Source organism: Euprymna scolopes, chromosome 13, assembly GCF_053919585.1.
Source record: "Euprymna scolopes isolate OS-2025 chromosome 13, ASM5391958v1, whole genome shotgun sequence".
NCBI lineage: Eukaryota > Metazoa > Mollusca > Cephalopoda > Sepiida > Sepiolidae > Euprymna > Euprymna scolopes.
The window spans coordinates 40,909,928-40,922,805 of record NC_136494.1 but is presented as its reverse complement, the minus strand read 5'-3'; the positions used below and the strand labels follow the sequence as shown (position 1 = coordinate 40,922,805).

Below are 12,878 nucleotides of genomic sequence, written 5' to 3'. Positions count from 1 at the left end.
TTCTCATATGTGCATATAAAGTTTAGTATGTGTGTATATTTCTCATATGTGCATATAAAGTTTAGTATGTGTATATATTTCTCATATGTGCATATAAAGTTTACTATGTTCATATATTTCTCTGTGTTCAGGATTCATTTCTAAACAAATTAATTAATACTGAATTTAAGGATACAGTTGCTAGATGCAATAGTGTGTAACGTGGACTATATTTAGTTTCATTTAGTTTTATGCCAATGATGTAAAAAAAAATCAGATAACTCTGATTTTAGCAAAATCTTAACAATAGCTATTATATGTCAATAAGTATTCTCCAATTTTCAGTTTCTTTAAAATTTGGCAAAGAGTTTTTAGAAGGGTCATAATATGGAAACAACAACCCATTTAAAATTTCAAATATTTCAGATTTCGTGTTGAATTTGATCCATCATCCATCAATTAAGCAAAATTCCCTGAATTTCAGTTTCTTTGTAAAACCTCTTAACAGTTTAGGCCTTAAAGTCCAGATGTTTTCTCGAATCCAAACTATGTAAAAGATTTTGATCAAAATTGAAATAAGGATTCTACACATAAGGTTTAATATCATTATATCTGGATTTTAAGCCGACACAAAAGTGGTGCAAAACTATTCTGCTTGGAGTATTCATTTTACCTGTTCTGGGATGATGATTCTTGTTATTTATGAATTTGATTACAATAATTTCATTTCACTGTACTTATTTCATGGGAGTATTGCATATGAGGAATTTGTTTAAATAAATTTGCTGAAATAATATTTTTCTTTTTCATTATAAAATATTTTCTTCTCAGAACCAGGATTTTATGAAGATGGAAAATTTGGCATCCGCTTGGAGACGGTACTCATGGTCCATGAAACAAGAATGAAGGTATGTATTCACCATATTAAGACTCGTCTTTGCTTTAATAATGTGAGTAATTTTGACTTGATCATTTTATCTGTTTATCATCAACTGAATAAACTGATGTGCTGTTATAACAACATTGTGGTGGCAACGTAAACAAATGGACTTGAACTTCAACAATGTCTATTGATCAACTTTATAATAAGTTTATATAAGCACATGTGAAACTATATGCTTCTTCTTGACAACAATTGCTGATCCCGATGCTGCTGTGTGTGCCATGGTTGCCTTCTGCTTTTGTTTTTTCTTCTTGTTCTGGTCGTGTCATCATCTCTCACACACCAAACTGTCATGAGCATACAGTGGTTTACAAATATAAAAAAAATAAAACAACCCAAAACACAGAAAACACAAACTGCAACACATTCCATAGATATCAGTTGGGTGCATGTATAACACCATCGTGAGAAACGACCCTCTATGTGCTAATGACCACATCTTAGTTATTTGTCATCAGTCTGTTGATCAATTCATCTGTTAATCTTGGTCTTCTAAACTCTCCAGATCTGGTCCAATCCACAACCTGCTGTTAACTGTCCAAAACTGTCAACTGTTTTCTGCTATCTCCAACTCAAGACTGCCTGTAAACTGTTGTGAATTCACTCACACTCCTAAAACTGTGTGAAATAATTCTAAATATGTTGTCCTCGATGTCTTGTCCTTTGTTTCAGTTATGGTCATACCTTGATTAACGATCTTATTTTCAAATGTGTGCTTTGGTAAACCCATTTTCTTTCTATTAACCTTATTGCCTATAAATTTGTTCTGCTGATCAACTTATTTATTTTTTTTTTTTAACTTCCTAAATATAGTTTCAAGATGAGTGATTTGTAGATAAGTTGACAATAAGAATTGTTAGTTAGGAAGCTCACAGGTTCAACAAGTTGGTGCTGTATCAGAACTGGTATAGCGGTGAGCTGTCTGGTGCAATAGCAATCTTTTATGCCAGTTTTAATGCGCATCAAATGTAAAGCCAAACTGATTTAAAAAAATGTTCTTATCGTTTTGTTTTTGCTACGGATAGGAAACCTTACCAGATGTCGATATTTCAGAAGCTCCAACACCCTTTAATCACAATTGTCATAGTTACATTGTCTCCCAATTTTGTGTCTTATATTTAGATGAGACTGCTGCTGATTAAAGAAAATCAGAGAATCAATGAAATATTAAGGTGGAGACAAGTAATTTGGTATATAGTCAAGTGAATGTTATCATCAGCAGCACTACCTGAAGTATTAGTATCATTTGTAAACAAGATGACAACTGCTTTTGTCAAGTGACTTTAATTATTAAGTCAATGAGAAAAGTATACTATCATTTTTAACAGCAAGAATATCTTGCATGACATTCTCCCTGAACAGGTCCAGATAAGTTTCTCTGAAAGAGGAAGCTTCTAGGGAATTAAATTCTCATGTATATTCCAGTCAGCAGAGATGACAACATTGGTTTTTTGCATTTTTCTTTTTTGCCACCCATCCACATACAGCATGCGGTGATGATGGAAGAAACACTTTACCTTAATGGTCTTGACAGCTTTCACATGATCCCTTCTGTAAGTACCTGATGTCTTTCTATAAAAAATTCTAACTAGAAAGATTTCGGGGAAATGAATGCCAAGTGATTCATATGATTCATACATCTGATTCCTATGAAATGAATGAATGATAACGACAACATACAGTACCTGGTATTTTGAACTGGTCATCCGTCTGGTGCTGAACTTTTGCTTAATTTTGATGATCTAATGAGAACTGATGGATCAATATGATTATGCCACAGCAGGGAGTATAACATATTTTTAAGACCTGTTGTAAATACGCGTTTCAAAGATCTGTTCCAAAAAAGTGTTTCAAAGACCTATTCTGAATATGTGTTTCAAAGACCTGTTCTAAATATGTGTTTCAAAGACCTGTTCCAAAAAGTGTTTCAAAGACCTGTTCTAAGTATGTGTTTCAAAGACCTGTTCCAAAAAGTGTTTCAAAGACCTGTTCCAAAAAAGTGTTTCAAAGACCTGTTCTGAATATGTGTTTCAAAGACCTGTTCTGAATATGTGTTTCAAAGACCTGTTCCAAAAAAGTGTTTCAAAGACCTGTTCTAAGTATGTGACTCAAAGACCTGTTCCAAAAAAGTGTTTCAAAGACCTGTTCTGAATATGTGTTTCAAAGACCTGTTCTGAATATGTGTTTCAAAGACCTGTTCTGAATATGTGTTTCAAAGACCTGTTCTGAATATGTGTTTCAAAGACCTGTTCCAAAAAAGTGTTTCAAAGACCTGTTCTAAGTATGTGACTCAAAGACCTGTTCCAAAAAAGTGTTTCAAAGACCTGTTCTGAATATGTGTTTCAAAGACCTGTTCTGAATATGTGTTTCAAAGACCTGTTCTGAATATGTGTTTCAAAGACCTGTTCTGAATATGTGTTTCAAAGACCTGTTCTGAATATGTGTTTCAAAGACCTGTTCCAAAAAAGTGTTTCAAAGACCTGTTCTAAGTATGTGACTCAAAGACCTGTTCCAAAAAAGTGTTTCAAAGACCTGTTCTGAATATGTGTTTCAAAGACCTGTTCTGAATATGTGTTTCAAAGACCTGTTCCAAAAAGTGTTTCAAAGACCTGTTCTAAGTATGTGTTTCAAAGACCTGTTCCAAAAAGTGTTTCAAAGACCTGTTCCAAAAAAGTGTTTCAAAGACCTGTTCTGAATATGTGTTTCAAAGACCTGTTCTGAATATGTGTTTCAAAGACCTGTTCCAAAAAAGTGTTTCAAAGACCTGTTCTAAGTATGTGACTCAAAGACCTGTTCCAAAAAAGTGTTTCAAAGACCTGTTCTGAATATGTGTTTCAAAGACCTGTTCTGAATATGTGTTTCAAAGACCTGTTCTGAATATGTGTTTCAAAGACCTGTTCTGAATATGTGTTTCAAAGACCTGTTCCAAAAAAGTGTTTCAAAGACCTGTTCTAAGTATGTGACTCAAAGACCTGTTCCAAAAAAGTGTTTCAAAGACCTGTTCTGAATATGTGTTTCAAAGACCTGTTCTGAATATGTGTTTCAAAGACCTGTTCTGAATATGTGTTTCAAAGACCTGTTCTGAATATGTGTTTCAAAGACCTGTTCCAAAAAAGTGTTTCAAAGACCTGTTCTAAGTATGTGACTCAAAGACCTGTTCCAAAAAAGTGTTTCAAAGACCTGTTCTGAATATGTGTTTCAAAGACCTGTTCTGAATATGTGTTTCAAAGACCTGTTCTGAATATGTGTTTCAAAGACCTGTTCTGAATATGTGTTTCAAAGACCTGTTCTGAATATGTGTTTCAAAGACCTGTTCCAAAAAAGTGTTTCAAAGACCTGTTCTAAGTATGTGACTCAAAGACCTGTTCCAAAAAAGTGTTTCAAAGACCTGTTCTGAATATGTGTTTCAAAGACCTGTTCTGAATATGTGTTTCAAAGACCTGTTCTGAATATGTGTTTCAAAGACCTGTTCTGAATATGTGTTTCAAAGACCTGTTCTGAATATGTGTTTCAAAGACCTGTTCTGAATATGTGTTTCAAAGACCTGTTCCAAAAAAGTGTTTCAAAGACCTGTTCTGAATATGTGTTTCAAAGACCTGTTCCAAAAAAGTGTTTCAAAGACCTGTTCTGAATATGTGTTTCAAAGACCTGTTCTGAATATGTGTTTCAAAGACCTGTTCTGAATATGTGTTTCAAAGACCTGTTCTGAATATGTGTTTCAAAGACCTGTTCTGAATATGTGTTTCAAAGACCTGTTCTGAATATGTGTTTCAAAGACCTGTTCTGAATATGTGTTTCAAAGACCTGTTCTGAATATGTGTTTCAAAGACCTGTTCCAAAAAAGTGTTTCAAAGACCTGTTCTGAATATGTGTTTCAAAGACCTGTTCTGAATATGTGTTTCAAAGACCTGTTCTGAATATGTGTTTCAAAGACCTGTTCTGAATATGTGTTTCAAAGACCTGTTCTGAATATGTGTTTCAAAGACCTGTTCTGAATATGTGTTTCAAAGACCTGTTCTGAATATGTGTTTCAAAGACCTGTTCTGAATATGTGTTTCAAAGACCTGTTCCAAAAAAGTGTTTCAAAGACCTGTTCTGAATATGTGTTTCAAAGACCTGTTCTGAATATGTGTTTCAAAGACCTGTTCTGAATATGTGTTTCAAAGACCTGTTCTGAATATGTGTTTCAAAGACCTGTTCTGAATATGTGTTTCAAAGACCTGTTCTGAATATGTGTTTCAAAGACCTGTTCTGAATATGTGTTTCAAAGACCTGTTCTGAATATGTGTTTCAAAGACCTGTTCTGAATATGTGTTTCAAAGACCTGTTCTGAATATGTGTTTCAAAGACCTGTTCCAAAAAAGTGTTTCAAAGACCTGTTCTAAGTATGTGACTCAAAGACCTGTTCCAAAAAAGTGTTTCAAAGACCTGTTCTGAATATGTGTTTCAAAGACCTGTTCTGAATATGTGTTTCAAAGACCTGTTCTGAATATGTGTTTCAAAGACCTGTTCTGAATATGTGTTTCAAAGACCTGTTCCAAAAAAGTGTTTCAAAGACCTGTTCTAAGTATGTGACTCAAAGACCTGTTCCAAAAAAGTGTTTCAAAGACCTGTTCTGAATATGTGTTTCAAAGACCTGTTCTGAATATGTGTTTCAAAGACCTGTTCTGAATATGTGTTTCAAAGACCTGTTCTGAATATGTGTTTCAAAGACCTGTTCCAAAAAAGTGTTTCAAAGACCTGTTCTAAGTATGTGACTCAAAGACCTGTTCCAAAAAAGTGTTTCAAAGACCTGTTCTGAATATGTGTTTCAAAGACCTGTTCTGAATATGTGTTTCAAAGACCTGTTCTGAATATGTGTTTCAAAGACCTGTTCTGAATATGTGTTTCAAAGACCTGTTCCAAAAAAGTGTTTCAAAGACCTGTTCTAAGTATGTGACTCAAAGACCTGTTCCAAAAAAGTGTTTCAAAGACCTGTTCTGAATATGTGTTTCAAAGACCTGTTCTGAATATGTGTTTCAAAGACCTGTTCTGAATATGTGTTTCAAAGACCTGTTCTGAAAAAGTGTTTCAAAGACCTGTTCTAAGTATGTGACTCAAAGACCTGTTCCAAAAAAGTGTTTCAAAGACCTGTTCTGAATATGTGTTTCAAAGACCTGTTCTGAATATGTGTTTCAAAGACCTGTTCTGAATATGTGTTTCAAAGACCTGTTCTGAATATGTGTTTCAAAGACCTGTTCTGAATATGTGTTTCAAAGACCTGTTCTGAATATGTGTTTCAAAGACCTGTTCCAAAAAAGTGTTTCAAAGACCTGTTCTGAATATGTGTTTCAAAGACCTGTTCCAAAAAAGTGTTTCAAAGACCTGTTCTGAATATGTGTTTCAAAGACCTGTTCTGAATATGTGTTTCAAAGACCTGTTCTGAATATGTGTTTCAAAGACCTGTTCTGAATATGTGTTTCAAAGACCTGTTCTGAATATGTGTTTCAAAGACCTGTTCTGAATATGTGTTTCAAAGACCTGTTCTGAATATGTGTTTCAAAGACCTGTTCTGAATATGTGTTTCAAAGACCTGTTCTGAATATGTGTTTCAAAGACCTGTTCCAAAAAAGTGTTTCAAAGACCTGTTCTGAATATGTGTTTCAAAGACCTGTTCTGAATATGTGTTTCAAAGACCTGTTCTGAATATGTGTTTCAAAGACCTGTTCTGAATATGTGTTTCAAAGACCTGTTCTGAATATGTGTTTCAAAGACCTGTTCTGAATATGTGTTTCAAAGACCTGTTCTGAATATGTGTTTCAAAGACCTGTTCTGAATATGTGTTTCAAAGACCTGTTCCAAAAAAGTGTTTCAAAGACCTGTTCTGAATATGTGTTTCAAAGACCTGTTCTGAATATGTGTTTCAAAGACCTGTTCTGAATATGTGTTTCAAAGACCTGTTCTGAATATGTGTTTCAAAGACCTGTTCTGAATATGTGTTTCAAAGACCTGTTCTGAATATGTGTTTCAAAGACCTGTTCTGAATATGTGTTTCAAAGACCTGTTCTGAATATGTGTTTCAAAGACCTGTTCTGAATATGTGTTTCAAAGACCTGTTCTGAATATGTGTTTCAAAGACCTGTTCTGAATATGTGTTTCAAAGACCTGTTCTGAATATGTGTTTCAAAGACCTGTTCCAAAAAAGTGTTTCAAAGACCTGTTCTAAGTATGTGACTCAAAGACCTGTTCCAAAAAAGTGTTTCAAAGACCTGTTCTGAATATGTGTTTCAAAGACCTGTTCTGAATATGTGTTTCAAAGACCTGTTCTGAATATGTGTTTCAAAGACCTGTTCTGAATATGTGTTTCAAAGACCTGTTCCAAAAAAGTGTTTCAAAGACCTGTTCTAAGTACATTTTTTAAATACCTGTTCTAAATATGTTTTTCCTGTTTCAAATATGCATTTTAAAGACCTTTTAATGCTAAATTGGCGAAAAACATTTCTTGATCAATATGATATAATTTTGAGCAGAACTATTACACTGATTTTTCAACTTATATAAACATTAAAGTAATGGCTACTGACAAAAGGGAAAAAAACAAAGACTGTTCACTAAAAATACAATTTGGGAGTGAAGTATTGGCTTGCAGAGATATATGCAATGTGAGTGACTATTATTTTCAATAATACTAAAATTACAGAATTTATACGGATTCAACTAATAACAATAGTTTGTATTATTAAGATCATTTGGGTTTCTGTTAAAATCTTGAGTGTAATTCCCACAATGTTTCGGCCAATATAACCTCCAACCTTCTTCAGATGTATCTTGTCGAACTCAGAAATCTTTCTATTAAACTCAGAAATCTGAAGAAGGCTGAGGTTATATCCGAGACAGTTATATCCGAGAAGTGAGAAAAACACTTGAGATGAGAACAGTAGTCTGAAATGATGGAAAGAATACAAATTATCTTCATCTCAAAAATTTTGAAACATAGTAGCAATAGGTTATTCAAAATCGTGTTAGGTTTTTGAAATTTTGTTTCCATTTATATTGCTTCTTTCTTTTTTGAAACTATGAATTTGTTAAGTTCTTATCATTTTTCAATTCATTACTTGTTATTTGCAATATCTCAGTGGATCTCTATAATTTGACATCTGTAATTTTCGTTTCAGTATAACTACAAGAACATGAGATTCCTGGGTTTAAAGCCAGTAACTCTGGTTCCATTTGAGCCGAATTTGATAAACTACTCCCTGTTGAGCAGTGATCATGTAAGTATTAAACATGAAAACGACAGGTGATTTTTTTTTTACTTAGGAGCCATCTCTTATCCACTAAGATATAAAGGTGAATGAGTGCTGGGTAGATGGTGAGACAACATTGTGATGATCAGTAATGGTGGAACTTGGGTAGGGTTTAATTATATGAGAAGATGGCTCAACAAGAACTTATTTACATTAGATTTGAAAAGGACAATATTATAGTCAGCTGACGTACAGTTAGTCTAGGAAGAAATTTTGCTCATGAAATTTTCAATTCTTAAGATGCGTCCATTCAATCCGTAAGGAAAATGATATTTCAAATTTAAGTATGAGAGATGGACGGACAGAGCTTTTACTAAAGATGCATGATTGAATTTTTATAGATATTATTTCAAACTGAAAGCGTGACAGACTTGCAGACAGACCACGTCTATCATATAAAAATACTTTATAAGAAGAAACCCCTTCAAATTGTTCAGGTGAATTTGTGTGGAATTCACGTAGCATGAAAAATAAACAGAAACTACACATTCTTTTATTTAAACCAAAACTAAGCAAATAAAAGTAAATAAAATATACTTGAATTTCTCTTCTTCAATTTAAACTTCTTCAATTTAAACTTCTTCAATTTAAATAAAAACTTAAAAACATGAAAATTGTAATTCAAACAAGTAAAAATAAATTCTCATCAATTTCTGATTGAGTAATGATCGTGTACTTCTTTTCTTTTTATTAAAAGAAAATATAAAAGTGGATTTTATCTGTGGTGTGGTTGATAGTGCCTTTGAAAACGACAATAGTGTTTTTGGATATTGCTAAGAACCATATCTATATTTAATATGGATTGTTTATAAACGTTATATGTTACAGTGAAGAAAGAAAGAAACGAACGTGATGTACATTACAATGGAAATGACTGAAACATTGAGGAATAATAGGGTCACCAGCTAGCAAGTGCTAACTTCAAATGAAAAATGAAGGAAAATATAATTAAATGGCAAAACATTTATATTATAGTTATATTATATTTATATTAATTAGTTTTAGTCAGAAATTTTCGTTTGGGAAATTTTATACAAATTGTGTTTGTTTGTTTTTTGTATGTAAATTTTTAGCGAATATCAGATACGAAAGGTAATTGTAAAGCATGTAGAGGGGTGTTGAGCATACGTTATTGGGTTCTCTGTGGTGCGCTAGGTTTGATCTGATTATTCCCTCGTTTTTATAGGGTTTCTAAATTCGCATTACCTTGATAGATTTTGTGTTTAAAACGATTTTCATTAGCTGATAATATTAAGTGAACTCTTTCCTGTAAAAACTTTAATTTGTGGAAGTGAAGAGGAGAGTGTATCCCAACAAAGCGGAGAAAGAGAGTGGCTATTCAAGCCAATCGTTTTTTTTTTTGTCATTCGTTTGAATCACATCTCGATTCAATCATCACATATTAACCACAAAATCTCCTTTTAAAATAAAACAAATGCCATTTTTTCAATCTTTTCTTAATATCTGTAAAAGAACTCGTATCATATCACATCTCGTGAGAAGATATGACTGGTTCTTTGAATGATCTTCTTTCATTTGAACTTGTCTGTGTGTTTCTTATGTAACCGGCAGTCACAGGAATTCTTTGAATTCTGATTGGTTAAAGAAATCTCTTGTAATATCAAAATTATTTTTAAATTGTTGAATAGAAGATTAATGCAATGTCATTTGAATCTTAAATAACAAGTGAAAGATACATTTTCTACAACAGTCAAGACATTTTTTTTTTATTAAATGTCCTTTTTTTCTTTTTACAGATTAAATATTTGAATTATTATAACCGTCTTTGCTCTGATATCATTGGCCCCGAACTGGTGCGGCTTGGAAAGTATGATGCAATCTCCTGGTTGCGCAACCGAACCATGCACATCAATGCAGCTGCGAAAACCTCATCTATTTTATTCATCTTTATGTCAATATTTTACTTCATTTTGTTATAATTGAAAACCTTTCTCCTTCTTGCACCTCATTCAGAAGTCACGCATAGACGGTCAGCATTTTAATGTGCAGACACACTTGATGTGCATCAAATCGAAAGTCATTCACCAATCATTTCAATCTCATTTTTTCGAGAGGTAAAAAAAATAAAACGTAAATAGAAAGGAAACAAAAAGAATTGGTAAGAAAAAAAAAAAAACTGAGATGTATATACAACTCCATCTGACACTTGTAATTTAATTTTTTAAGCACCACATTTTTATATTATAAACATTTTAAACCAATTTAAAAAAAAAAATTAATCTGGGTTTCAATTTGCTATGTAAATTCTGTGCCTCTTGGGGGGGGATTATGCAGTATAGATAACAGCCAAGAAATTGAAAAAAAATTACAACTAATAACTTCCATCCAAATTTAATTTTATATCAACCTGTATAATTTTCAAGTGTGGAAACTGATTGTAAGATTTATTATCCTGGAATCATAAAATTGACTTTAAAAAAATGGAGGGGAAAAATGGCATCGCCTGTCCACCACAACTCATAGCTTTTTTTGTCTGAAAAGTAATAAAAAAAAAATTTGCTTTACTTTATCACTGTGGGTTGGTTCATGAGTAACATTTATGAGAGAAATCTAATTTTGAAAAAAAAAAAAAATTGAAACACATTTAGAACATTAAAAGTATACAGGTCGATAGAAAAGTAACTTTTAATGTGTTTGGTAAAAGTTATTTGCTGTATGTTTTGTTTTCGATTCTTCAGATGTTATCAATACTGCATGATTACTCTTTTTTTCAAATTTTCAAATCAATTTCTTTTAATTTATAGTTAGTATAAGTTTAAGGTAATAAGATCCCTTGCACTAAAATTCTGAAATATTGTTTTAAATGGAATTATTTTACTACAGACCTGCTTAAAAATCAAATAGCAGAAACTATGTTAAACTTACATAGAAACCTGAATCCCTTGGTAAAAATTGAATAAGTAATTTCTTTATAAGTTTTCTTTTATAATCTTGGTGCTTAATCATTAATTAAAAAATAAGTTAAGGCTTAATCGGTAATAAAATTTCTTCTTTTGTTTTGAAAGTGAGTCAAAGAAATTTTGAGCGTGGGACATGTATATGTTCAGCAGACGATCATTTTATTTTATTTTAGAAATCAAATTAATTTCTTTAATAATTTTATTATTGGAAATATTCAGAATTCATTATCAATAAATGTGTCTACTATTTTTTTTTTTTACTTTTTTGTTTTCTTTATTTCTGTAATTTTTTTTCACTAAAAATAAAAGAAAATAAAAGAACTATTTTACAAGAACTATTCCTTTTTGTTGTTTGTATTTTTAAAATTTGCGTTGTAATGAACATACGTTTGTGCATTCACTATCACTTGTTGTGCTGGTCCAAAGTTGTCGTCTAATCTAGTCAGTCTCTGCAACAAATAAATTCTTCCTACAAAACAAAAACCACACCACAATTCATAAACAAATAATAAAAGTTATTCGGGAGGGGGCGGGTAGATTACAAGTGGTACTTGCATTCTTAAAGTTCAGTAGTAGATTTGTAGAATGATGGATTTGTCCGAGGAAACCTAAATACACATGTTCCAGTGACACAGTCCTTCACTCAAGAGTTCCAAGGGCTCTAGCATGCCCGGAGTGGCACACTGGCCCAACAACTGGACAATTCTAAAAAAAAAAAAAAAAAAGAGAAAAAAAAAAAAAAAAAAGCTTGCTGCAAGCATTCAGCTCCAACTCCCACTCCTCCGGAATCCTGACTCTCTCAAATCTTTTTCTACCACCTACTGATTTTTTTTTTTTTTTTTTGTCAGTAGCCATTATTCAATTGCCTATCGATTGACCACCTAAGACATCAACGAGAGATAATATTTAGATGGTCTCGATCCATGGAGGATAACTCTGGACAGTGCTTTTCTCATAAAGGTCAATCCCTGTGTGTCTTTGCCATTCAATGAGATACTTATTTTTTCAAACAAAAATATCTCTTGGGTGGTCAGATTCTGTGCCTCACCCCCTACTCCCTTTCCCAAGCATCTATCACTGCAACGTCTACCATCCATATGCACCAGTAAAAAATGCTGTGCATTTTACCTTATTTTTTATTATTAATCCTGCCACATGTTTACATTTTATTATTTGAGTGTAATATTTTTTTACATTTTATTATTACATTTATTATTTGAGTAATATTTTTTTTTACATTTTATTATTACATTTATTATTTAAGTAATATTTTTTACATTTTATTACTACATTTATTATTTGAGTAATATTTTTTACATTTTATTATTACATTTATTATTTAAGTAATATTTTTTACATTTTATTACTACATTTATTATTTGAGTAATATTTTTTACATTTTATTATTACATTTATTATTTGAGTAATATTTTTTACATTTTATTATTACATTTATTATTTGAGTAATATTTTTTACATTTTATTACTACATTTATTATTTGAGTAATATTTTTTACATTTTATTATTACATTTATTATTTGAGTAATATTTTTTACATTTTATTACTACATTTATTATTTGAGTAATATTTTTTTACATTTTATTATTACATTTATTATTTGAGTAATATTTTTTACATTTTATTATTACATTTATTATTTGAGTAATATTTTTTACATTTTATTATTACATTTATTATTTGAGTAATATTTTTTACATTTTATTATTACATTTATTATTTAAGTAAT

At 31.5% G+C, this 12,878-nt stretch overlaps 1 protein-coding gene across 1 annotated transcript in view; it reads left to right on the top strand.

Moving 5' to 3' along the window:
• LOC145291984 (xaa-Pro aminopeptidase 1-like) overlaps positions 1–11,464 on the top strand; it is a 140,668-nt gene extending 129,204 nt beyond the window's left edge. The window contains exons 20-22 of the mRNA XM_080137941.1: positions 811–887; positions 8,077–8,175; positions 9,966–11,464. Of these exons, the coding sequence (XP_079994067.1) occupies positions 811–887; positions 8,077–8,175; positions 9,966–10,148 (359 nt within the window). The 3' untranslated portion in view covers positions 10,149–11,464. The remainder of the gene's footprint in view (positions 1–810; positions 888–8,076; positions 8,176–9,965) is intronic.
• Positions 11,465–12,878: the final 1,414 nt, after the last annotated feature.